Source organism: Lytechinus pictus, unplaced genomic scaffold (genome assembly GCF_037042905.1).
Source record: "Lytechinus pictus isolate F3 Inbred unplaced genomic scaffold, Lp3.0 scaffold_20, whole genome shotgun sequence".
In the NCBI taxonomy this organism is placed as follows: domain Eukaryota; kingdom Metazoa; phylum Echinodermata; class Echinoidea; order Temnopleuroida; family Toxopneustidae; genus Lytechinus; species Lytechinus pictus.
In genome coordinates, this window is record NW_026974141.1 from 6,945,816 (window position 1) to 6,973,655 (window position 27,840).

At 37.7% G+C, this 27,840-nt stretch overlaps 2 protein-coding genes across 4 annotated transcripts; both read left to right on the forward strand.

The window, feature by feature from the left end:
• The first annotated feature begins 273 nt into the window (after positions 1-273).
• On the forward strand, positions 274-12,136 carry LOC129283215 (BLOC-1-related complex subunit 5-like). Of its 2 annotated transcripts, XR_010296803.1 has the most exons (5): positions 298-629; positions 4,034-4,292; positions 6,788-6,887; positions 8,044-10,365; positions 10,508-11,310. XR_010296803.1 is itself a non-coding variant. In XM_064115020.1 (4 exons), the coding sequence occupies exons 1-4, from the start codon at positions 473-475 to the stop codon at positions 8,269-8,271; spliced, it is 744 nt and encodes a 247-aa protein (XP_063971090.1). In that variant the 5' UTR covers positions 274-472; the 3' UTR covers positions 8,272-12,136. The 2 variants fall into 2 exon arrangements, 1 of the variants encoding a protein (XP_063971090.1); XM_064115020.1 differs by having other exon boundaries at positions 274-629; positions 8,044-12,136.
• Positions 12,137-13,073: 937 nt separating this feature from the next.
• LOC129282855 (transmembrane protein 216-like) lies at positions 13,074-22,787 on the forward strand. Of its 2 annotated transcripts, XM_064115024.1 has the most exons (6): positions 13,199-13,610; positions 16,400-16,416; positions 17,673-17,766; positions 18,304-18,396; positions 20,695-20,896; positions 21,673-22,787. In XM_064115024.1, the coding sequence occupies exons 1-6, from the start codon at positions 13,553-13,555 to the stop codon at positions 21,692-21,694; spliced, it is 486 nt and encodes a 161-aa protein (XP_063971094.1). In that variant the 5' UTR covers positions 13,199-13,552; the 3' UTR covers positions 21,695-22,787. The 2 variants fall into 2 exon arrangements, with proteins under 2 accessions (XP_063971095.1, XP_063971094.1); XM_064115025.1 differs by lacking the exon at positions 16,400-16,416 and having other exon boundaries at positions 13,074-13,618.
• Positions 22,788-27,840: the final 5,053 nt, after the last annotated feature.

Sequence of the window (27,840 nt, forward strand, 5' to 3'; positions counted from 1 at the left end):
TATCCCAGAATTTGGAAACCTTATTCGGAGAAATTGAAAGAAAGCTTTCGGTTCTTGGGGTGGCATGGAGGAAGAAAACTTTGTTTCACATGGGAAAGAGGAGAAAAATAGGATATTTCATGATATTGCAAAATACAAAAGAAATATTGAATTTCTTAATGTACATCTGATTCTGATGAAATTCTCAGTGTTATGCTTGTTTTTTCTCTTTTTATTCACATCAACTCTTTGTTCGAGTGTTTTAATAACAGTGTTCTCCAGTCTACCAAATTTGATATGTTGACGCCCTCTACGTTTGATGGTCACATTATTGAATATTGATATGCTGCAACTGCAGAACTCTCATCTCAGGTTTTCTACACATTTTTCTGTTAATTGAGGTAGCTGTCGCAAAGACGTAGGCTTTCTGCTACATATTGAAGTCCCCATCAGGTATTCCAATTCTCCGAATAAACATTGCGCTTTGCACAACATGGGTGCAAATCAAAGCGAACAGCAAGTGTCAAGGTACTACGATGCCCCGATCGAGGCGACGACTGGTCCAACGCCGGCAGCTGCGGCAGCAGAAGGAGGTAGCATACCGTATACGTTCTACTCTGTGGACAGGAACGTCCCAGCTCCCTCGAAAGGTAACCTGTGCTCACTGCTTGGCATGGGATTAGGGCTGGGACTGGGTTTAAGTGCAGAATACGGGGTATTAAAGAGTTCCATATGCACCCCCCCACTAAAATTGAAAATAAAAACATTGAGAAGGTTCAGAATAATGATATAGGGGGGGGGGGGCCTATCTAGCCCTAAAGTAATATAAAACGTACATCAGTAGGCTACATGTATATGCATATGATGGGGTACCAGGCGATGTTCGTGCAGGCTCCACTTCACTACCGCTACACTACGCTCCACCCACCCGAACATCGGGACAGTGAACTAGATCGGATATGCAATCATGGTTATCGTAAAAATTAAAGAAAAAAAATATAAAGAGGGATATGAATGACTTAATATCTTACTTTACACCCGTATTTCACTCCGTGTCCATCCTCGGGTTATCCTCAAAATTTGCGATTTTGGGCCAGTATCTTTTTCCTCACACGTATTATTCACGACCGATTTCAAAACATCGCATGCGATCGGTCGCTGATCGATCGCGATCGCATGCGATGTTTTGAAATCGGCCGTGAATAATACGTGTGAGGAAAAAGATACTGGCCCAAAATCATATGAAAGGGTACAAAGTGTTTCAGTTTATTTATCACACCAGTGTAACGAGATAATATTTTACATTATAAGGAATCAATCTGTACCCGCCATGTTAGCTTACTGCCAATATATATATACCTAAACATTTGGTAGAATCAACCTGGAAGATGTTTTTATTATTTATAAGTATACGACCGGGTAAAGTGGAAACCGAGTTGCTGAAAAGTAGCATAAAATTTGTTTTATCAACGTTAAGGGACAATTTATTTGGCCTGTATCCAATAAAAAACAGCTGTTACATGTAGTTCAGTATTAATTCATGATATTTAAAAGAGTATTGGGGTTATGATGGGAGCAAAAAATATTGAAGTCATCAGCAAAAAGAATAAAAGATAACACTGAAGAGGAATTCTGTAAATCATTGATATATAAAATAAAGAGGAGCATGCCTAATAATGAAGCTCGAATGGTTTGAGAGGTTAATTCAAGACCATTAATATAAACATATTGTTGTCTATCATAAAGGTAGTCCCTGAACCACAGCAAGGCCTTTCCTCGAATTCCGTAGTGAGACAACTTGTATAGCAAAATATCATGGTTAATGGTATCGAAGGCCTTGGAGAGGTCCAGAAAAATACCCGCAGTATGTAACTTGCTGTCAATAGCTCTGGCAATTTTATTGATGAATATCAAGAGGGCATGTGTTAAATGTTGTCTGCGGAAACCAAACTGAGAACCAGAAAGCACATTATTGTTATTTAAAAAATCAATGAGGCGAGAGTAGACAATTTTTTCTAGTCTCTTTGAAAAGCTGGTTAAAAGAGATATAGGGCGATAATTTCCTATGTCATGTTTATTGCCTTTCTTAAAGATAGGTATGACCTTGGAAAAATTCCTTTTTTTTAACCAAGCCAGTTGTTAAAGATAAATTAAATATATGTGTTAACGGACAGACTATTTGGCAAATGACCTTTTTTAATAAGGCATGATAATGTGACCAACCACACAAAACAAACAATAAGTCATCAAGGAATGTTTACTGAATAATAGATCTAGTCAAAATAGTAATGTTGTCTTCAAAAAGCAAAAACTAGATCACAGACAAGTGAATGTCAACCCTCTCTCCTAAAAAAATGCTGGATAAGGATCTGATTTCCAATTCTTACCCAAGCAAGGCAGCATCAATGATTTATAACAAGAGGTATTTTTCTACATTCACATTTTATGAAACAAAAAAAGCTTAATTTTTAATACCATTTAAGGGTAATTCTGACATGTCACACAATTTTAATAGGGGTACATTCAGGGTTAGAGATAAGGCAAGGTTACTTACAGTACTTTTTAGAATTGCTTGAATGCCGAGACTTCACGCATCAATTGGACAATCATGCCCCCCCCCTTCCCTTTCTGAATCTGCCTTTGGTTACTACATGTATTACAGCTGGTGATATTTGAAGCACAAATTATATCACAATTTGATCATTGTGCTGCCCTAGCCTAGCCGATTAGTAGGCTTACTAGTTATCGGAACAAGAATACCCTATCACCATGGCACTAAAAGACACAAATGAGGCAGAGCCAGAGGGCGAGGCATACTTCTTCTTCTTCTTTGTTCTTCCCCCGGTATTCGAGGATCAGCGGCTATCCGCTGGTTGGTTGTTGTGTTGAAGTAATTTCTCTAAGCGAATATGATGAATTTCAAGAATGTATCTGAGGCAGTGGGTCATAACATTGGCAGCAAGAGTGACAGATAGGTGCGAGGAGGGTAATAAGATATTAGTGGCAAGGATGAGGGGATGAGCAGAGGTGAAGGCTTTGCTAACTGAAGCAGGGAGGCTTAGAGATAGGACATGTTGAATGAGAACAGACCGTTGGGGTTTGAGGGTTGGGCAGGAAGCAAGGAAGTGGGTGGAGCTTTCTTCCTCCGTTGAGCAAAGTCTACAGGTGGCGCTGGGAGACTTGCCTATGGTCTTCAGTCTTTGTTGTGTTAGGTAGGTGCCTGTCAGAAGTTGGGAGCGAAATCTTGCAGCAATACAGAGGTGTGAAGGTAGTGCAGGGGGGAATAGACTGCTAGGGCTTGGAAATGTGAACATTGCTTCCAGAAGGCAAGAGTGTGCTTCTCCTGAGTGGCATCAACTAGGCCAGCATTGTGCTTCTTGAAGATGGCCTGGCGGCACAGTCTTTTCCAGGTGAGGCAGTTGATGCTCAGGGGGCCAGACAGGATGGCAGGCAAGCTGTATTTGGCGATTAGCTGCTTCCAGTACTAGTTCTCTATTATTTATCCCTTGACCCCCCCCCCCCCCTTACGTCTTTTTGGTCGTTTTCCAATTTCATTTTATCTTACTATTTTTATATTATTCTTTTTCTACTTCATCATTTTCTGGTAACTTGATGCCTTTCGATATATTTTGTGTAAAACAATCTATGTAATGAATATATGTATTCCGTTTCCACATTTGTTCGCTCAAAGTAACAACTTATATTTTCTCCCAATGGGAGCCTAATTTTCTACAAGCTCTGCTTTTAATTACGCTCCTCACTTTTTTTTACATTTTGTAGTGTACCTTATGCTTAAATACTTTATACATGTATGTTAGATATTTAATTTGATCATTGATACACTATGTTTACGAAAACATTTATGTATATTATGATATTTGTTTTAAAAGTGGAATCAATAAATGAAATGAATGAATCATTAATTTAAAAATCGGACTTCATGCTCACATTCTTTAATAGGTACATGTACATTATAATTGCAAAATCACTTTGAAACTTTTGTGTGCAGTCCATTTATGACCAGAGAGTTTCTTCTCTTTTAATTTAAATGTAGATACTCGAGTGCAGGTCTTGGCCAAACAGCAGCAAGGAAGGTCGTCACCAACAAAGGGCTCCCCACAAAGAAGCCCAAAGCTCGGGTCAGCGGACCACAAGATTGTGACTGTGTCTTCGGGTAATCAAGGAGCGGACCAGTCCTTGTCTTTTGAGATCCAGAAGATGAGAGATATCCCAACGTTCTTACCCATCCTGAAGGGCACTCACAACATTCCACAGGTTGAGGATCCCCAGCAGATGGAGAAAATGGACCATAGGTGAGGATGATGATGGTGATGGAAACAAGAATGATGAAGATATAATAATTAACATCATTTATATAGCGCTTATCACAAAGAATGTCTCTAAGCGCTTAAGGAAAATAAATGGAAAGACACAAAATTTCAGCTAAAATTGAATTATACATGTTGACAAAATGATGAAGATATGGCAATCATGATGGTTGGTGATCATGGTCATTGATGATGATGGTGATGATGATGGCAGCAGCTGGTTATTGATGATGATGATGGTAATGATGAGGATTGTGATGATACTGTTGATGAATGAGGATAGTGATGAAAATAGGAATGATGGAGATGAAGATGATGATATGGATGGTAGCTAATGATTCATGATGATATAATGATGGAGATGGTGACAGGTGATGGTGATGATGACGAGGAGGACGATGACTATGATGATGGCCAGTTATCATTGATGATGATTATGGTAATTGTGATGATAATGTTGATGATGCTAATGATGAAAATGAGAATGATGAAGATGTTGAGGGTCGTGATAATGAAGGTAGTGATGATGGTGATGATAACAATGAAGTTGATGATGATGATGGTAATTGTGATGATGAAGATGACGACTGTGCTCAGGAGGAGACCGGGAATTGATTGATTGGGAAAATTACTATATCATGGCAATAGTCATATTTTCCCCGCTCTCAAATTTTGTATTATACAAATATATCAGGCTTTGAGAAAGTAATAAACTAAGTATAGTGAGAAAAATAGTAATTGCCACTCCAACCGAGGATTAATAATTCCCACCATGCTTTTGAAGGAAACGCCTGATGTATTTATTTTATATCCCTTCTTTAAGTGAGAACTGTTGTGTAACCAATCTGGACCAAAACGTTATCTTGTCCTGGCCAAAAAAACCCAGACAATTTAATTATCCTGTATGGAGTTGCAGAATAAAGCGATCCAAAACTCTTGAGTCTCGATGATCAAAAGATGGCAGTTTCTGCAAGTTCGAGCACACTTGATTAGCGCATGGCGCATACTGTCCCAGTGCGCGCAGCTTGCTGAATCTTTCCCGTACGCGGTACGCCATGGCATGCATCATGACTAGCTCAGCTAGCGCGTCGCGGCGCACAGCTCGCGAATTAAGGGGGGGTGGGGTAGAAAAAATGTACTTAATTTTTAGCTCATCCGGCCTGAAGGGCCAAATGAGCTTATGCCGTGGCGTCCGTCGTCTGTCGTCCGTCCACAATTTCAAAATGCTTCTTCTTTGCCTTTTCAAGTCCGATTTCAATTTTTTGTTTAAATTCATTAAATATGCTAATTTATGTGCATTTTTCAAAATTCACAAGAAATGCTTCTTTATTTTGTTGACCGATTTTGAATTTTTTGCTTCCATCTGGTATCAAATTTCTACACAGAATTTTGAAATTTTGACCAGAACAATGTTTATGCTAATTTATGCATATTTTTTAAAATTCACATTTTTCTTCTTTAATTGTTGACCGATTTTGATTTTTTTTTCTTCCATCTGGTAGAGCTTCATGAGGTTCACCAAACTTGTACACAAAATTTGGAAATTTTGTCTGGAAAATTATTTATGCTAATTTATGCAAAATTTATTCATAAATCACAAGAATGTTTTTTCTTCTTCAGTTGTTGATCAATTTCAATTTTGTTTGCTTTATATGATAGCTCAAGGTGGTGATACAAAATTTCAACACAGAATTTTGAAACTCATTAAATATGCTAATTTATTCATATATTTTCAAAACTCACAAAAATTACTTATTTATTTGTTGATTGATTTTGATTATTTTTGTTCCGTCTGAGAGCTACATGAGGTTCACCAAGGTTCTACACAGAGTTAAGAAATTTTGACTAAAAAATTATTTATGCTTAATTTATATGAAATTTATTCATAGATAACAAAAAATGCTTCTATGTCATTTCTTCATCAATTTCAATTCCATATCCTCAATTTATGTCATCAATATAATTCACTACAGTGTCAACTGGGCTGAAATTAAAATTGTGTTGAATTTCGTTGCGAGATGCAGGATGAGCTCCACATCATTGATGTGCTAGTTTTCCCTAGGGAAAAAATGGACTATGCGTGACTTCAGCAAGGAAAATGATTTCATGGCAAACGTTTTTTGTAGTAAAACTTTTCTTTTTCTTCCAGTGTACACTCTCACTGCAACAATCTTAAGTAAGGGATATAATGGGACCTACAGTATACTTGTAAGATGTGCTGTAGAAGTCCAATGCAACAAACTTGAGGGATATAATAATTTTTATGATATTGATGGGAATGATGATGAATACATGGTATAATAGTGTAGGTGTTTCTGTTGCTGACTATAAATGTAGTTATTGTCTGTGTCCGTCATGTATTTCTGAGGCTGAAACTCAGGCCCTAGTGTTTAACTACAGTATACCTTGGATTCTCTGATAAAAAAGTGTTATTTTTTATGTGAATTCAGTTGCTATAATTTGTCATTATTATATTTCAGGCAACTGCTCCTGTTATGTTTACGCTACCAACATCATCTAAGGCAATGTTCAGAAGCAGTGACCTTTGACCAGAATGCTCTGACAGGAAGAATCAAAGAGGTAAGTTTCTTCCCACCCCCCCCCCTCCCCCCTCAATATTAGAGGATGAAAATGGTAGCTCAGTGGCAGAACGGGAGGTCGTAGGTTCGATCCTCGGCCGAGTCATACCAAATACTTATAAAAATGGGACCTTCTGCCTTCTTGCTGAGGTGCTGAGCGTTTAGATTGGAGAAGGGTAAAAATAACATTATTATGTTATGCAGGGCCCACTGGTAGAGCAGTTTCCTAACTGAAGTGCCTACCCTGGGTAAATAAAACATTTTATTATTGTGATAACTATCACAACAATATGAAGGGGAAGTTTACCCTGAAGTTGATTTTAAAGATATCTGAAAAATAGAGAAAATATAAGTAAAAGTTTGATGAAAACCAGTCAAAGAATATTAAACAGATAAAATTTTCAGAGGTTTTATTTTGTGACGTCACAGACGAGCAGCTCCTCCATACACATGTCATGTGATATAAATCCCCCAAAATGCACTTTTTTCAAAAATTTGAAAGTGTTTTTGTCTGTGTGGTTGCAGACCTGCCAACCAGTACGTTTTAGCCGTATTTAGTACGTTTTTGCAACCAAAATACGGCAGTCCGTTTTTTCTTTGAAAAATATGTTTTTTGTAAAAAAATAATAATAATAAAAAATTTAAAAAATATATTTTTTTTAAACTAAATTGTAATTTATTGAGAAAAATAATCTATATATGTCTCTATTTCATAAAACGTGCACAAATATGGTTATTAGATCAATGTAATTTCAGGTAACTTGTTTTTTTTTCAATCATTTTGTTCAAACCAGGGTGAAGATATACACATGTTTTAATGTTTTTTTTCATCTGCAAGAGCAGTGCGCATTTTAGCTTGCATGCAGCTTGAGCGCCGCGATGAGCGAGCGCGCCAAGCATTTTATTATGAAATACACTTTTTGGGGGAGAAATACATTTTTTTTAATCACAGAATACAGTTTTTCATGCGGTTGATGTACTGCATCATCCAAATTATTATTATAATGAGAAAAAATATGTGTAAATCATATTCCTCCTTATCTTGAGTAGTTGAGTCCAATGCTCAAACCACCAGACCACACCAAGTACATGTATATGAGAGTACAACAGTTACAGTATGTGAGTTGGATGTTTTTCTTTTCTTTTTTTATTTCCAGGTCGATGCCATCATACACAGTATAATGCAGTCGATGGCGGAGCGTCAGAAGCGCTTTGCTAAGCACGCCGAACAGATACAGAAGATCAACGAGATGTCAAGTACCTTGAAACGCGTTCAGATGAATGTTGACCAGCTAATCCCCCTCATGGATCGTCTGAACAGTGTCTTGCCAGATACAGAGAGACTAGAGCCGTTTACGATGCGCCCTACAGGGCCAAGGACTTGATCAGCTGATCTCACAAATAGATCGTCTGAACAGTATCTTGCCAGATACATAGAGATGAAAGCCATTGAAGATGTTAGCCAGCTAGCTAATCGCGCTTGTGGATCGTCTGAACACAATCTGGCTAGAAATGAACAGGCTAGAGCCTTTTACGATGCGCCCTGCAGGGACAAGGACTTTATCAGCTAAATGTAATCTTGCCAGATACTGTACATAGAGAATAAAACCCTTGAAGATGCAACCCACAGGGTCTTCGACTTGATCAACTCATTGCCATACGCATAAATTTTTCGCTGAGAGAGCGAAGCGACTGAGCTTGACTTTGGGGCACTTTTGCATATTGTCAAGTTAAATTGAATGATTTGGCGCATACTTTTTGTGAAAATTTTTAGTAAAAATGTAAATTTTCAAAATTCCCCCCCCCCACCCCGCTGCATACGGCCATGAATCATCAGCCACATGTAGTGAAGGTAATCTCGCTTGTGGATTATCTGAACACCGTCATGCTAGAAACAGAGAGGCTAGAGCCTTTTACAATCCACCTCTTTGGGCTTAGGACTTGATCAGCTAATCTTGCTCATGAATTGGCCGAACAGTGTCTTGCCAGATACAGAGAGATTAAGAGGCTTTTTCTATTTTACGACTTGATCAGATTTACAGCACACCCTGTTGGGACTAAGACTTGACTTGATCAGCTAATCTCATTCATGAAACGTTTCTTGCCAGATACAGAGAAATTACAGGCTTTCATGATGCATCGTGGGACTTGATCAACTAGTCTTGTGTTGTATGCAATCTATGAATTTCATGAAAACATCCATGCGATACATGATCATCATTCCATTCACAAAATTAGTAGAAACCTTGAGGGAGGGAGGGGGGGTGAGTGTCACTTCCATTAAAGAGTGGACAGCATCCACAAGAATCGTGCTGAGTAAAGCACAATAAACTTAAAAGAAGGATTCAAGGGCAGACCGCGAGGACACCCTAAACACAGACTTTGTGAAGGTGTCCCAAAGTTGCACACTCTAAACTGGGATTTCATTTATTGTTTGCGAGGTTGACGCAAATTACATAGTTACCCTTTTGCGTTTTGTTCTTTTATTGTGATTTAGGAGGCCTTTTTTCTCATTTTCAGCTTTTTGTCACTCTTTAAGTTCTGTACTCTACCGGCCAAAAACACCCTTGCTCCCCTTTTATTTTGTTCTTTCAGAGTCCCAGACGCTGTCCACTCTCCAATGACATTAACCCCCCCCCCCCCCCCCCGAGCAAAAATCAATCAAATTTCACTTTTGAACAGTCACAGTCTACCCAACCTGAGCAAATGCACTATTAGTCTGATACATTGGACAGATATAAATTGGTAGGAGTCCTTTATATTATATAGAAACATGAATGTGGTAGTCTGATCTGAACCTTCAAACACTTGATTTTTATAACAAATAGGATATGTGTTGTCCCTTAGACCTGGGCCCCATCTTACAAAGAGTTGAGATTGATCCGATCAATCACAACTATGGACGGCCAGCAAAGTCAACATCCATTATGCATGTTTGTTCAAAATATTTTCTAGCTGTGATGTATATTCATGCATTCATTGTTTTCTTGAAAATTTGCTGTGCTTCTCTTTGTTTACAAAAAACATTTTGCAAATTTCCTGTAGAAAAAAGTTATGACACTGATGGATTTCCATAGAGTTACAATTGATTGGATCAACTCTTGCTGGAATGTCAACTACGACAACAGTGAATATACTGCTTCCTTATTGGCTCTTCCAATGATAGTTGACATTCTTGCAAGAGTTTCTATCATATCAACTTTTAATGAAATGGGGCCCACTGGCCTGTCTGACAAAGAATTGCGATTAATCCAATCAATCACAATTATGGAAGGCCAGCAACATCAACATCTACAATACAAGTTTGTTCAAAGTATTTTCTAGAAATGACGTATATTTATACATTCACTGTTTTCTTGAAAATTCAGTATGATTCTCTTTGTTTTCAAAGGACATTGAGCAAATTTCCTAAAGAAAAAAAATATGACAGTGATGAATTTCCATGTACTTGAGATTGATTGGATCAATCTTAACTCTTTGTAAGACGGGTGCCCAAGAGGGCTTTTCATGAAAGTTGTCAGCACTGACATTTAAGTGAAATTCTTGGTTTTGATTGGCTGAGAGGCACTGGCCTCTGACTGTTGCTATCATTGTAACTGTCAGAGAAAGACAACTTGTCAGTGCTGACAACTTTCATGAAGCGGTCCCCAGATTGAGTTCATACACGTTAATCAGTCAAAAATGACTAGTTATAGGGTCAGCTTGGTGCAACTGTTATTCTAGACATATTTGACTATTTTATAATTGTATTTTACTAAAACGGAGTTATTTCTAACTAGAATATATGTCAGAAATGTGAGTAGCATATCAGTTGCACCCAGCTGACTACTTGTCTAGTCAATTTGACTGATTTGTTTTAAGAGTGTACATGTATGCTAATAACTTTTCTTTTGCAGAAGAAGAATATAGAATTTGTAAAACCTTTAGGCATTGCAAATGCCAACAGATTAATTTAGTACATGTATAAATTTAAAAAATGTTACAATAAGAGTATTATAGAATCAATGAGAGTAAATAAAGAGGCTTTAACTTACTATCTATTGTCCATGGCGGACTGCATTTGCATATTAATGAGTCAGAAAGAAGAGGATTGAGGGTATTTGAATTCCAGTTCATCATGACTTAGCCGTGAACCAGAATAGCCCGGTGGTTAAGTCGCTGCCCGGCAAGCAGTAGATCAGGTTTGAATCCCACTGGTTCCAATTTTTTCTGACTTACAGTGTATGATTTTCATACAGATCGAGCATGCGATCTTAAACACATAGAAGTAATGCCAAGAATTTGTTCACAAATTAAGAATCAATTATATTGTAAAGCATTGTTTGAAGTATTAATAATTATATGTTTATTTGTGTACCAAGATAGATGTATTGTGGTATTAAAAAATATATATATATGAATTGTATTACAATATAATATAGTGTAAAATGTTAACGTGAGTCTGGGTTTTACATTGGAATTTTGTTTGTGTATTTGAAATTGTTATTAATGCAACTAGAGATATATGCCAAGTGTACATGCTTTAAGGAAAGTCTACCTCAGCATCAGCCTTCTTTAACTAAAATTACCCCCGCCCCATAAATCTAATTAAATGGATGAATAGAGATAGATAAATAAATAAGTGAATGTATAATTGTATAAGTAAATGATGATGATGATGATGATGATGATGATGGTGGTGGTGGTGATGATGATGATGATGATGAAATAAACCTATAAACAATGAAAGAAGGATATTTAAAAAATTCATAAATACCTATATATATAAATTTCTTTCTTTTTTTAGATTTTGGGGGTCATGTGACTTGGGAGCTAGTCTCCTTTATGTCATGTATTATGGATTCCGTAAATGGAAACATTTATCATGATTGTGAATAGCTCAGATCTTTAAAAAAAAGTACATGAATAATGTATCAATTCTTACGCTGGTTTCCAGATTTGGGGGGGGGGGGCTTGGCATGCCCCTTTAAAAAGGTTCATGCCAAGAAAAAAAAGGAGAAAAGGAAAGAAAAGAGGGTGAACTATGATAACATTTTGTGGATGTTGTGTCTAAATATTTCACAAAGTTAGATTTTCATATTTAAAATGTCATTGTTTCCTGTTCACTCTCTTGCAGCTTGTCAGAAATATTGTTCCATGTATGTAATGTTTTACTCTTTTTATATTGTATGATATTGTAATATTTTATTGTTAACATTTGAACAGGGCTCTCTTGTAAAGCAGTTGTATACTGAAGAGACTACCCTGGGTAAATAAAACAAAATAAATAAATAAATAATAAATGTAGCATATATTGTCCCCTCAATATTGTTGACACACAATGCTACTTCTGTGCTATGTTCAAAGTTGTGACCAGATTCCCAAATTGAATGTCTAAAAGAGATCTTTGATTATGGATATATCAACATTCACTTTTTAATACTCGAGTTGTTTGTTTTGTTTATTTAGCCTCCCATGATGTTTCTATTATTTCCTGCCTTTTTTCATAAACACATTCAATTTGAGAATGGATTCTCCCTTTAAATGCATTGTAAAATATTTGAGAAGAATTGAAAAAGAGAAAGAAGGAGAAGGAAGGATATTCAAAGATAAAGGGGGTAAAGAAAGAGAGAGACCAAGAAAGAAAAAAATAACGGAAGGCAGGAAGGAAAGAAAGAAAGAATAAAAGAAAGAAAGAAAATGAAGAAAGAGGGGGAGATTGGAGAAACATTGGAAATAGATACAGAGGAGAGGGGTACGAACTGGTAGAGAAGGGATCGAGGGGAGGGTGGACCCTCGGACTCCTAATGGAACAATGGGCTCCCGGAATGGGCTTCGCTTTATTCGGCCTTCAATTTAGAAAATGTTATTCACTGTTGTGCATGGGGAGGGCCCGAGGGGGTTGTCTTGGAGGACTCCACACTGCCCCAAAGGGTCTTGCATGCATGGCCAAAATAAAAATAGGATTGAATAAGAGAAAGAAAATGGCAATGAGAAGCCAATGGTAAAATATGAAATCATTTTCCGAATACCATGTCAAAAAATGTTTAAAATCATATGAAGGTCGTTTGATTAAAATATGTTTGGTTTTTATTTTTTTGCCTCAAGCATTTTGACTCATCCCATATTGACATTAGTTCGCCGGACATGATTATTTTCTCAAATCGTTTTGATGTGTATGGACAGTTACAAAGAGGGAGGGGTGGGGGGAATCTTACAACATGAGAGTAAGAACGTACCACCCCCCCCCCCCCTTAGTAAATACATCTCTATATGGATCCACCGTAGTAAGTTATAAACGGTCGCGTGCGTGCCATCCTATTTTTTTTGCTCATTGGCGATTGCCAAAATTCCTGATTCGTCGAAACACGCTATACTGTTCATATTAATCTGAATTAAATACTCATGAACATGAATTGGAATAGTTTAGCGTAAGAAGATTCAACACTGTTAGATTATAGCCGTACCGGTACTATTAGAAACAGGGTCTGTTATTGTAGACCGTTTCAATTGCTGCTGAAACTTTCGACCATCTCTAGCTCTGCTCTGGGTATACTTGGGGGGAGTGACCCTACGATGAGCTGCGCTGGTGGTTCTGGTGGTAATCTTCAGCTCCTGTCATTCTGACGGATTCTTTTGAACCGATCAAGACCAAAGGAAAGCCAAAAAGGTCGGAAATTCCTCAAAATGGCGAATGGAGAAGGAACAAGTTCCGCTCCAGCGACAAGTGCAGCACCCAGAAGAGGTAATTATGTGCGTTATATGTTGAGGTTGAATAAATATAATGATTTAGACATTCTCGATCGCTCTCGCCCGCGCCCTACATTTGTGACCAACGAGACAGAGCCAGCTTTACCGCCGACATCGTCGGGGCAGTAACTGTCTCCTTCGGCCGGGCTCCAACAGTAGCCTAGGCGACGCAACGCGGACGCGGACTATCTTTGTTTTGGTCAGTCTCTTATGACCGGGGGTTCAAGACTCCATGATGAAGAAGTATATGTCTAAATATTAATAAAACATCATCATGGAGTCCTCAAGACTAGAGTAGAGTACGCGGACGGGCAACCAGAGTAAATTCTTATTCTGCCTTGAAATCAACGCCTCTTTGGAAACGGGGCGCCTAAATATTATTAAATAACTGTTCTAGTTCTACAGACTACAGTAGAGGCGCACGGCCAATATTGGAGACTGTCTCCAATGTGGGAGATTATCTCCAATATCAGAGACTTTTGTAAAGAATTTGGGTATCCAATATCAGAGACGGTCTCCAGTTTTGGAGTCCAATTTCCTTTGTTTACATTTGCTGCAAAAGGATTAACTTGGCGGCAAATAAAAATGTGATAAGCAGATTCCTCATGAAAAATTACCCCTTTTCATCGTCTACTTTAAAAATTCACCGTCTACTTTTGTTTTGATAAGGATTTTTGGTGTCAATCACACACAAAACAAATGGGCTTCTGACCTCAGTGAGACAAAATTTTGGGTGGAAAAAATCATGCTTTTGTTGGTGTTGTCTCTTTTGTCCTGTTGCAAAGCAAGTCTCCAAATATGTGGGAGATTGTCTTCCCTATTGGAGAGAGTCTCCCATATTGGCCGTGCGCCTCTACTGTTCTAAAGTTTAGAACTTTCGTTTAGATTAAACGAAAGTGTAATTGTACATTAGGCTGTTTCCGCAGCACCTGTTTTTTGTCTTTTTTTTTTTAATAGATCTAGACAGCCTGTCTAGATCTATTGATAATAAAAAAACAGGTGCTGTCGAATGTACAATTACACTTTCGTTCAGAACAGAGTTCTAGATCTACGTTGGAATCTAAATAATTGCAAATTATGCTGTCAGTGTCATTTCACTTTTTTTCAGCATGTTGACTTTTAAACTTGAAGTTTGATCATGAAGAGCAATTGAATTGCAATAACTTTATCCTTTCTTTTTTTTGTATATACACTGCCCTGGTGAATGGACAGCTCGTGAATCCACGGTTCAATCGGGAGGCAACGTGTAGCGCAGTCGCTTAGATCGCATGTTTCGCATAAGATCGTAGACGTAGATCTCAACATGAAGGGTTCGAGTCCCGCTCATGCCGAAACTCGTCTTACAAAAAATCTGATGCTGTACTATAGCGATGTGTGTAATCGTGCCTCACCACTGTTTCAGTGCAGGTGTGAATGTGGAAACACTCCGTCCATCGGAAAGGACGCAAATGTTGGTCCCGGTTTAGGAGAGTCACAAACTATGCACGTTAAAAAACTTACACTATTCGTCAAAGAGTGGGGTGCCCACCCAGTGTATTGCACCTGCCGGTCCCGGAGCCAGGGATTGTGCCCCATTCATGTGCGTATACCGCGTTCAACGATGCAATACTCGCCCCCGAGATTTCTACTTTCCCTGTAAATATATAGCGCTAAATCAAGTAAATGAGCTAGAACTTCTTTTCCTACATTTACTAGTATAGAATATCGATTTCATTTCTAAACAAATATTCTTTAAAACAAAAACGAGAAATATATTTTAAGAAGACAGGAAAAAACTTTCCGATGTTTACATAGCCATCTTGCTTTCTTTCTTAGTCAGCAAAGCTACGAGGCGCTTATAGAGGGCGGCAGACTCTATAAAAATGATCGAACAACCAATCAAGTGACAAGGATATATCTAGGTGTCATTTTTCCAACAATCAACAGACTGCGCTGACTCAGCTATTTGCACTGCATGAACTTTTGCATCCAAATTCTATCAAAGGACATGAGGTGTCATATAATTAAACTTTTTTTTTTCATCATCTCTCACCTCATGAAATATTCTGTCCATTGCACTCATAAACATTTAATATTTGTATATTGTACAACGCCTACTTAGCTTGTTGTATGCGATCAAATGGGAGGCTGAATGTCAAACATTCATACCGTTGTACAAAAGACGTACCATCCAAAATGTACCGTTGCACGGCTTTAGGAGGTGACGTCACAATACGATTTAATTCATTGCGCTCGGTAAAAATGAACAATACGCGTATAAGCCAGCTGGCTAAATACGCAAGGCTGCCCAAGGTCATGTGCGCTAGTGGGATTTTGCCTTCTGCTTTCGGTATTTTTGCTCCCTTTTCATAGATTACTATAGGGATAAACTCTTTGTTTTTTCATATTTTCGCTAACTTCCGAGGCATTGTACAACACAAATAGCGAATATTCTTATTCGTGCAATGGTGCGAGATTTTGCACTCATGCCTATTCGCTATTTGTATACTATTGGCTTAAGACTTGAGAGACAAAATGTTAATAAAAGATAATTGTTCAAGAGTACTATATTATGTGCACCTATTGATATACTTATCACGAATATTCATCATAAATCTTTGTATTTTTGCAAGTAGATCAAAAAGAAAGAAGATCCATGTACATGTTTATTAGTTTAAGGCCTTCCTTCTATGCTTACTTTGTAGAACTCAACGCAAATAAGTCATTTTTTGTATCATGGACGCTGTATATATTAACTTATGATTAATAACAAATTATTTGTTTTCTTGTTTTCTTTCTTTTCAGGAAAAACAATTGCTGTTGTATCCTTCACAATAATGTTATGTGTGCATTTGTGAATTACTTACAATTCATCTTTGATTATTTGTTTAATTTATTTTAAACTCTAATAAAAGAACAATGGTGAATCTGTAGAACATGAAACTACCCCCCATTAAGTATGAGCTCTTGATTAATTTTTTATTTATTTTTTAGTTTTTTTTCAGTCCATGTCCCCCAAATAATGTTACCCCACCAGATAACATTTTGACACTGGATGTAGGGTGCAGCTGACCACAATTTACCGGTAATGAGCGTAAGTTGGGGAGGGGAGCAGCTGTCTAGTGGTAGGGTGGGCAATGGCACCAGATTTGTGCTGTAGACATGTGTCAAAAAAGTCAATGGTTGAATTTGCCTCAAATTTTCATTCTATATTTTGAGTGCACAATGTAGTGAAATGTAGCCACATCTTCACATTTTCTGGTAGCCAAATTCTATCAATGTGACATGTTTCCATGGCAGCTCACAGAGGCTCAAACAGTCTAGGTCAGCATAAAGACTGAAAAATTCCCATTTTCAGCCACTAGCCCACACAGTATAGCCTATGGGGATTGGCCAAAATGCTGTGCATTTCCAGACACATTTTATGGAGCATTTAAGCCTTATTTTTCACTATTTAGGAAATTTTATGGTAAGTTTTGAGCAATGTTTTTTACAATAATGCTAATAAAGAATATATTAAGGTAATGTTTTTTTAGTAGAAATGCCATTTCGTTTTTTTCGTTGTCCTATCTAGCTTCGGATGTCTTTCTAAATCACTCTCAGATCATAATCAGACCTGCCAACCAGTGCGTTTTTGGCGTATTAAGTATGTTTTTGCAATCGTAACTTATTGAGAAAAATCATCTCTATATGTCTCTATTTCATAAAACTTACACAAATATGGTTATTAGATCAATGTAATTTTGGGTAACTTTTTTTTTTCAATCATTTTGTTAAAACCAGGGTGAGGTATACACATGTTTATTTGTTGTTTTTTCATCTGCAAGAGCAGTGCGCATTTTAGCTTGCATGCAGCTTGAGCGCCGCAATGAGCGAGTGCGCCACGCATTTTATTATGAAATACACTTTTTTTTGGAAAAATACACTTTTTTTATCACAGAATACACTTTTTCATTCCCAGAGTTTGGCAGGTCTGCATAATGCCCATTGCTCCCATTGAGTTTGATCACATGATGATGGTTGTCCCAATGATGATAAAATAGTGGTGATATTGATATCCTTAACTGTATATTATCAGCTTTCTTCCCTTCCTTTGCAAATACTCTTCTACCTGAATGGATGGTATTTTGCATTTCTTTGGCTATGTGAAGCATTGATGTACATTTACAAAGGTAAGCTGTCATTTTTTAAATCTTTTTTCTTCCTCCTTGTCCTTTTCCTCTTCACTACCTTCTTCTCGTGTTTTTCCTTTTTTCCTCCTTTTCTTCTTTTCTTCTTCTTTTTCCTATTTATTCTCTTCTTTTCCTCTTCCTTTTCTCCCCTTCCTCTTGTTCTTCTCCCTGTTCTTCCTCTTCTTCTTCCTCCTCTTTTTCTTCCTCCTCTTTCTCTTCTTCAATCCTTCTCCCTCATCCACTTTTCCTTTTGACTTCTTCTTATGCTTCCTCCTCCTCTTCTTATGCTTCCTCCTCCTCTTCTTATTCTTCCTCCTCTTCCTCTTCTGCCTCCTCTTCTCCCTCCTTCTCCTCTTCCTCCTCTTTCTTCTTCTTGATCCTCTTCTTCCTACTTCGCTTTCTCCTCTTTACTTTCATTCTCTTCCTGTTTTCTTTATTTTTCTTCATTTTACCAGTTTGCTGCAGAAATTAAGCAAAAAATAATTATGTTTTTACTGTATGCTTAATAATACCATATTGATTGCGTTCTTTCTTAAGGTTCAGTGCTGCCATACCCCACGGAAAATCTAGCTGGAGAATGGGTCCTCATCTTCCTCCTGGTTGCCATAGAGTATGTCAGACTGTTCTTAGGTGAGATATTATACCAGTCTACCATTTCACAAAAGAAGACAGAAGTTAATTCCTGCTATTCATTTAAAGGGGAAGTCCACCCCATCAAATTTGTATTCAATAAAAATGAGGAAATGAAACATTAACAAGCATAACGCTGAAAATGTAAAGAAAATTCTTTTTTGTTATTGATAATAACCAAAAGTTCCCTGATGTAGTGCAAGGTGTAAATGTGCCATTCATTTCAAATGTGTAATGAACTAGAAATTCTACTTCTTGTTCATTGATGTGTGACCCAACAGCATCTGGTCTATTCGTACCTTAGACCCTCTGTTACACTGGAATTCCTTAGTAGTCTTGGGGCGCCCCGAGACTAGTCTCGGGCAGGTTTCTTATCCGATGTGAACGCACAAACCTACCCGAAGACCCTTTCTGATCAAACCTATCTTGGGGCGCCCCGAGACTGCTTTGGATTTGATGTTAACGTAAAGCTGCCCAAGACTGGTCAGAGACAGGTTCGTTATATGCGCTACATCTGGAACGATTATCCAAACAACAAACACAGCGCGTGCTTGGCGCCCTGCCAAACCTATCTTGGACACCTTTGGTAAGTCGGTGTAAACGCACAGAAAGCTGTCTCGGGGCGCCCCGAGACTCATTACCACTCCGGTGTAATAGGGGGTCAAAAATTTATGTCAACTTTTTGGAAACCAGTCTCGGGAACCCCGAGACTGGTCTTGGGTAGGAAATCTGATGTAACAGATGTCTCAGCTAGTGCTAGTCTGTTCGCATCGGCTTTTCAACTGCATTCTCAATCTCTTCCATTTCGAGAAGAAATCATTTTAAAACTTGCGGCATGTACTTGTTTATCTTTCTTATACTTCTTTTGTATTGTATTGTATGAATTATACAATAATATTTCATTTTTGTCTCACCTGCGTAGCGGAGCGAGACATAGGTATCACTATTTCCGGTGTCAGCGTCGTCAACAATTGTGTTGTACACCCAATAACTTTCTATAGCTTCGAGGTGGGATCACCAAATTCATACCAGAGGTCCATCTCCTGAAGGCACAGGCCAAGTTCGAATATGAGTCGAATTTGAATAAGGTCAAAGGTCAATGAACTTTCCATGACTGGCACTGTGCTGTGCTGTACACACAATAACTTTCTATATCTTCGAGTTAGGATTGCCAAATTCATACAAGAGGTCCATCTTTTGAAGGTGCAGGTCAAGTTCAAATGTGAGTTGAATTTGATTAAGGTCAAAGGTCAATAAACTTTCCATGACTGGCACTGTGCTGTGTTGTACACATAATAACTTTTTATATCTTCGAGGTAGGATTGCCAAATTCATACAAGAGGTCCATCTCTTGAAGGTGCAGGTCAAGTTCGAATGTGAGTTGAATTTGATTAAGGTCAAAGGTCAATGAACTTTCCATGACTGGCACTGTGCTGTGTTGTACACACAATAACTTCTATAGCTTCGAGGTGGGAAAGCCAAACTCGTAACAGAGGTCCATCTAAGTCATATAGCATACATGTAGTTTTGACATGCAGTCTCTTCATGACTGCAATATGCAGGCAAGACAACGCTTGGCGTTTGCCTTGTTTGCAGATTTAAGTGGGTTACCACAATGGCATTTCAACATGTTCAGGGAGGAAACGAACTTTGTTTTGCATTATAATAAAGGGAAAATTATAATATTTCATGTAAGAAAATAAAGTACAAAAGAAATAGTAAGTGAATGACATCATCAGGCCTTCCTCCTCCCCCCCCCCCCAATTTATATATTGATCATAACGTGCAAAGGTTAAGATCTCAAAGCTTATTCAACATCTGATTTTGATGTATATTTCTCCATTAATCTTTAAATTGATTTATTCTCTTTTTATTAAAAACTAATTATCTTTGGACTTGCCTATTAAGGATAATTAAGGATAATTTCTGAAAATAAATGACAATAAAAATAAATTATGATGAGATTCTTTTGATTTTTTTTGCAACAATGGGATTCACACAAAACACCTTTTCTAAGGGGTTTTTATGACCCTAGGCAAATTTTCTACATATGTGATAATTCATCAATGCAGTGTCCATCATGTTCAAAGCAACACAAACAGCAACATAATGATACCCTTTTAACCAATCACTGTTTGGCTTAATATTCTTTATCCAATGAAGGAAATTTGTCTGTGTCTTCTTTTGTTTGTTTGATTTCATTTTCAAAAGAACTTTAACAGATGCATGTATGCTGTGAAATATGTTCAACCAATCGGATCCCCTTTTCATTCACTTTCAATCTTCATTCTTTTATAGGAAAGAAAGGAAACCTGACGGAGAAAGTCGTCCATCTTGCCGTATCCTTGGCATTGTCTGTAGCTACCCTGTTTGGCGCCCTCTATCTCATCTTGTGGCAGACATACGTGTTACGAGCAGAGTTAATCCTCAATGCAGTTCTTCTGTGTTTTCTTGGTCTAGAGCTGGTCTTTAGTATCATTGCTGTCATCACATTTGCAAGGTAAGACAACATTTATTTAAGGAGGCTTTGTGTTTTCTCCAAAATTACAATCAATTGCTATTTTTAAAGCAATGATTGTGATCGGTTGACGCTCGTTCAGTCTTTTGAGCAAAATGTCCAAGCAATAAAGATCTTTATCAACCAATATTTGTAATATAAGTAATCCCTCTTGTATCACAAAGCCCTGTTCCAGGTTTTTACAAAGAATTGTGGTTGATCAAAATCATACACCGAGTGGTTTTAACCTGCTTATACCTCGGTGACATTTGCTCTACGGCGGCGGTACGGCAAGTCGAAAAGAGCCATTATTGGCATTTTTTCTACCAGCTACATATAGGTGGTTTGAATAAAAATGAATAAAACGGCTGTTTTCGACTCGCCGTAGAGCAAATGTGACCGAGGTATTAGGTTGTGACTTGCCTATGCGCAGAACAAACATTTGCATACTTTCCAATGGATGGGGGGTTTCCAACTGTATGCAAACATTTTAAAAACCGTTGTTCCCATTGTATCCATACTTATGGCAGTGAGGCACGCTTCATACACAACATGCTATTGCATAGCTTTTTTTTTCTTGAATTTTCTTTCTTCAATTTTTTTAGACGTCTTTTGGCATGGGTAGGACTTGAATCCACACACGTTGAAATCTCACTATCCCAAAACAGGCACTCCTTATATGAGCTGCATGCACATGTACATCACCCCCTAAAGATTCCTTTAAAAGTGCGTGTCATATTTTTGTAACGCATCATTTTTTCTCTCTCTCTTTTGTGCAGGGCCAACCAAACAGCAAGATGAGTAGTCTACACCGCAGACCCCATTCATCTCCAGTACTGAAATCAGAAACCTGATGAGGATTTCTCTCTAATCTCTACACAGCAAATTGCTTTTCAGAAGCTCCAAGGACTCATAACTGTTCATTTCTTTTTCTTGATTAGGCTTTGTTTATTGTTGTTGGATTACAGTGTGTAGAGAAATGTTGTATTCATGAAGAGTATTTTTCTGCATTGCCTTATCAAATCCAAAAGATAAATGAGCACCATGTAGCCTGTATGCAACACTATGAATGTTGGACTTACTCCAAAACCCTTGTATGCTGAAAATCATCAACACAGATTAGCATACACAGGCATCAGTTGTGTCTTTTACTTGGAAACAAATGCCTGTGGTCTGACGAATGACAGGCTTGTTGAATTACTCTACAAATACTAGTTTTCTCTACCAGGATAATATTGGTTGGCTTTGGGGGTCACAAGGTCAAATGTCACATAGGTCATTACATTATATTCCGTCCATTGCCTCATAGAAGAACTACATGTAGTAGGAGGTGGAGAAGAAGGAGGAGGAGAAGAGGAAGATGAAAGTTGAAAAGGACAACAATGAAGAAGAGCAGGAAATAGGAAAAGGAATATTAAGGAGGCGGAGGATAAGCAGAAAAGAAATCAATCCTCTACATGTATCATTCATATGTTGATACTGTTCATATTGCTATGTATTTATAGAAAATTTAAAGATTTTGACTTGAAAAATGTACATTTTTGTGTATAAAATTATTGTGTGACAACTGAATATTAAAATGGTCTTGTTCTTTTCTGTTTGCACTGCTGGCATAGAGTTTGTGTACATTCCGTACACGTACCCCTGGTTGTCTGCAAACACAGACTCAAATTTGACACTTCAACCCCGGTGGAGACTAGACTCGAAGCCCTATATGTGAAGCTGCCACAGTATATTGGCGGATCTAGTCTTCATCTTCAGACTCTGCATTATGCACTGTGAAAACCAGGGTCTGTGCCTGCAGACTATATCCATGGTACAAGTCTGATATTCATGTAATGGTATTGTTTTAGTATAAAAGTATGGTGAAATAAATAATTTTGAATACATATTATTTTTTCAATGTGATTTCAAAGGAGAGGGGGTAGTCATAATGTGTTGACTTGGATTTCCATTTTCAATGTGAGCACCCCGTTTCCCATTTATTCAACCCTCTATGACATTTATTTTTACTTCATAATTCCAGGGGGGTGTTTCACAAAGATTTTTAAGTGACTTAGAGTTGCCCCTTTATGCCTATTCGTTATAAAAGGCAAGACCATATTGGTCAGCTCATTCTAAGATGGCGCGCACTGCTGCGTATTAATCAGTAAGATGGCGCGTTACACATACACGCGACAGGATTTAAGTGGGACTCTACTAGTAAGTCATACTTAAATCTTTGTGAAACCCCCCCTCTCAGTAATGTATGCATGTAGCTCACCCATTATGCTCTATCAATAAGCATTTCAGTATTCAGGGTCCCATTTGTATAATTTACTAACTTTGTCATCCAATGGTAACTTGCATAGAGTCCTTCATGTATGTTTAGGTAGTTTCCACTGACTGGCAACGTTTCCATAATTGTGACTTTCATACAACACATGGTGTAAATAGAACTTATTGGTACATAATTCTTTATCTTTAAGCCCGATATAGAATGGCTTCTAACAGTAGCCCAGTTTGCAGCTAATTGTTGTGTGTGTGCATGTGTTGGTGTATGTGTGTGTGAGAGCTACTAAACCTATATTTATACATGCATGCAGATAGGAGGTTGTCTTCTGGCTGGATTATATGCTACTGCCCCATTTGCGTTTCATTTTAGAAAAAAAAATGTATAGAAAATAAGATGACATAAATAGGGTCAGTCAGCAAAGGGCAAATTAGCATTTTTTTAAGGCATAAAAAGAGAGATATACATGGACAGTTTATCTGTGTCACTATTATCACTACCATCATCATCACCACTATCATCATCATCAAGACAGCAACATCACTACCATCTCCGTTATCAGCACCATAGGCAGGGGGGCGGGGGTCCTGCCCCCTCCCCTAAGTTTGAGGTGGGGGACGGAACTCCCCCCCCCCCCCCCCATAATTTATTTTGATAACCTTTTTTTTTTTTTTGCTTGTCAATTTTGTTTCCTGCGCCCCCCCTAGATTCACGTGGACCCCCCCCCCCCTAAGAGTTGTTGTCCTCCCCCCCCCCCCTAAAATTTTAGTTGATAACCTTTTTTATCACATTTTTTACCTGTGTCCATTCCTAAATTTCAGGTAGACCCCCATAATTTGTTTGGCTTCCGCCGCCAATGATCGGCACCACCACCACAATCATCCCATCATCATCATGGAGAGACAGAGATATACAGGGAAGAGGCAGTGTAAAAGATGAGAGAGAAAAAGAGGGTACAGGAAGTGGGAAAGGGGGAACAATACACAGTGAATGAAGAAGAAAGAGGCGGATATCGGATTGGGAGAAAGTACAGGAAAACGAAAGGGGGGTAGGGAAGAAAGAACGGATCGGCAGAGAGGAAGTCGTGACATAGTGTGAGTGATGAATTGTTTAAATCGTTTGCATGATGGCGCTCTTCAATATCAGAAGATATCCTTACCATCCTATTCTCGACCATTTGCTTTGGTAGTCTCAAAATTCGGTTTCACACAGTTAGTTGTACATGACAAAATAGCATGGCCACGTGAAGCGCTCCAAATATTTTCCTCGGGGCTGCTGTTATTCTCCATAGGCAGCAGCCCCTGGAATTCTGGTAGGTGTTACAAATTCGGGAAATGTAACTAAAACCAACATAACCATTTTGTAGTGGAAACTTTCCTTTTTTCTTGTCAAATTTGTCTGGAACGAAATAACCTTCATTTTGTAGAGAAACCCTTTTCTTTTTGCTTGTCAAATTTGTCTAGAACAAAATAACCATTTTGTAGTGAATTATAATATATATATTTTTTTTTGCTTGTAAAATTTACATCAGCACCCCCAGTACACAACAAAATCGTTCCCAGGGCCCTGCAAAATAGTGAAGGTATACTGCAAAGAAAGTATGAGGGGAAATAAGATTAAGAAGTAGTGAGCGTAATTACGTCACTGGTTTTCCAATTAACATACCATCTGGGATATGCACATAATTACTATGTGAAATTAAGCAATTATCAATTTCATCACTTTATTTAAAGGAGAATGAAACTCTTGGAGCAAGTTAGCTTTTGTGAAAGCAGAAAAATTAAAGAATAAGATCAATACAAGTTTTAGTAAAATAGGACTAGCAATAGAAGAGTTATGAGCATTTGAATGTCGAGATCACTAATGCTATGGAGATCCTCCCATTGGCAATGCGACCAAGAACTATGATGTCACAGATGAACAACTCTCCCCTTTTGGACACTGAAAATATACCCCAAAACATCTCTTTTTTGCTCATTCTAATCATATGACAAACGATTCATCAATGATATAATGTTGTGAAACCTCTATACTTGTCCTCTCATAAAGAGAATACCTCACCTTGTGATAGACTCTATAAAAGTGAGAATATAAGTGAAATAAGTACTAAAGTAATGAGGGAGTTGTACGTGTGTGACATCACAGATCTTGGTCGCATTGCCAATGGGAGGATCTACATGGCATGAGTGATCTCAATATTCAAATGCTCATAACTTTCTTATTATCCATTCAATCTTCCTCAAACTTTCAACAATATGTTTCTTTGATTTTTCTCTTTGATATGGATTCAGCTGGTTTCAAGGGTTTCATTCTCCTTTAACGTCTGGTACTGAGGGTCGTGCTAGTTTTGTGCTTCTCTTAAATAACCCTTTTCGTGCAGTGAACTTCCCTCCCCTATTGAGAAACACCTTATCACTCGAGTTCGTTAACGGGCCCGAGGAGAAGATTTATATTGAGTCCTAATAGGCTCGAAAAGCCAAATATTTTTAATATCTTGTATCCTTATTCTATTTTCCTCCATTTTTTTTTCTTTTCATTTAATTATATTTTAAATCTTTTTTTGTTTATTATTATTATCATTATCATCATTACTATTATTGTTTATTATATATTTTTTTTTTGGGGGGGGTGAGAGTTAATGGCAAGCAACTTTAATGTTTATGGTTGAAAAACATGAATAGCGTGGAAACCCGGGGGGCAGCCAAATGTATTGCTGTACACATGCGTGACCAAATTATTTCCAAACACCCCCTAAACGAGTTTTTCTCTGTGTGAATAATAACCCCCTAACAAGTTTTTCGCGGGCTTCGTTTACATATTATGGCCCCTAAAGAAGTTATCGCCAGAATATGACCCCTAAACATGTGTCTAGTTTCTAACAAAAAGCTTAAATAGACAAACCTATATTCCTCATGGGTATTGAATGCCCCCCCCCCCCCCCGTGCAGTTACCCGCATATAATCTGGAAGAACCCGACCACTTTTCAGAAACGAGGAGGTAAAAGCCGCGGGGAAAAAGCCTGGGGAAAAAACATACCCTAAACACGTTTGACTAGTCTTGAAAAAAAGCTTTGGAAAAAAAAACATACCCTAAATACGTTTGACCAAATACCAGTCTTTCAAAACCACCCCTTTTTTGGGGGGGATCGGTGTTTTTGATACCCTTAACGAGTGCACACGCGGCCCGCGTCCAAAACTGAAAAAAAAACTCCTTTACAAGGTTTTTTTTTTCGGTCACGCATGTATACGGCAATATATTTGACTGGCCCCCCCGGGCATGGAAATCGGTCACGTCGAACAACACAATAAAAGGATGTTATGACAAACGAAAATTGTGGCATAATTTATCTTCCAATGAAATATTTTATTTGTCGACATATTTGGTAGTCATATCACAATGAGAAGGCAATCAGAAGCAAACATAATATATACATCATTGATATAAAACAATAAAATCACAGAATTTCTTCAAAATGTATTTTTTTTTTGCTTAATGGCTCCATAATATTGATATAGACTCAAGCAAAAAGATAACCTACAATAAAGTGCAAACATTAAATGAAATATCTGACTATGGAATTTTTATTACACTAAATGTGGCGAAATGTTTTCAATGAAACAACTCCAACTCTTATACGCAGAAAATGCTTTAATCATGTTTATTGTGGTCTATATGGGCCATATCATTAAGTTTTGCGTGAAGTATAGTCTTCTGAACCACAAATAAAGAGGATAATAATTATTGATCAAAGAAATATTTCTTAGCCCTTTGATAAGCTGCGTCTTGATATTATATTTCATATTGTTCATAATGACATAATAATGGCGAACAGCATTTACACTTGACTGTACCCATATTTATTATAATTCAATTCATAAAAAAAATGACGTAACCGTAAGGTCCTTGGGGCCGACATGCCGCCCCCCCCCCCCTCCGTCAAAATATTCTTGTGTCGCCCATGATAATTTCTCATGGAGTCTATAGAACCATGGACCTACATGATAGAACCAACTGTGTTATGATTAACAGTAGTTATCACATAACTACGACTCGTTTTAACGAGCCAAAACTGCATTTAAAAAATAGTTAACAGTTAACAAGATCAAACAAATTGCGCGAAAAGAAATCAATCCTTTTAAGGATGGTTGAGAAAGTGCCGTCAAAAGCACCTCGGTAAATCTCCTGTCGTGCAAATTCCAGTTTTGCAGGAAACATGCCTGGCGATTGCTACTACTAATTATATGTTACTATCTATAATATTGTTATAAATATCAACTTCAGGAGTAACTTCTTGTAAATATATATAAATATAAATATATATATATATATATATATATTCCTATATCACATGAAACTGACAATACTCAGACAGTTGCAGTCGTCCTTTACACTTTACAATGCTTTTCCCAAAGAACTGATTGCTGTACATAGTTTGTGGCTTCGTGCAGTTTAAAAGATAAGTATCGACGTTTCCAAAATGCTGCAATATTTTGATATTAAAACTTGTTAAGATAAAAAAATTTGTATTATAAGTTATATTACGCTACTGAAATCCATTAATTTTAGTGGCTTGTAAGTGGCTTGTAGTGACTTTTTTTTTGTTGAAATTGTGCATTGTTATCTTTTTTTAAAAGTCTTGCTGAAACGGGAGGTGCCTAATTTTTTTCTTGCATAG

Bases quoted from the DNA above. Each gene is read 5' to 3' on its own strand.
- LOC129282855 (XM_064115024.1), top strand. From the start codon at position 13,553: ATGGCGAATGGAGAAGGAACAAGTTCCGCTCCAGCGACAAGTGCAGCA. The intron at 17,767-18,303 runs GTAAGCTGTCAT...TTCTTTCTTAAG, and splicing joins ATTGATGTACATTTACAAAG to GTTCAGTGCTGCCATACCCC. The intron at 18,397-20,694 runs GTGAGATATTAT...ATTCTTTTATAG, and splicing joins GTATGTCAGACTGTTCTTAG to GAAAGAAAGGAAACCTGACG.
- LOC129283215 (XM_064115020.1), top strand. From the start codon at position 473: ATGGGTGCAAATCAAAGCGAACAGCAAGTGTCAAGGTACTACGATGCC. The intron at 4,293-6,787 runs GTGAGGATGATG...ATTATATTTCAG, and splicing joins ATGGAGAAAATGGACCATAG to GCAACTGCTCCTGTTATGTT. The intron at 6,888-8,043 runs GTAAGTTTCTTC...TTTTATTTCCAG, and splicing joins TGACAGGAAGAATCAAAGAG to GTCGATGCCATCATACACAG.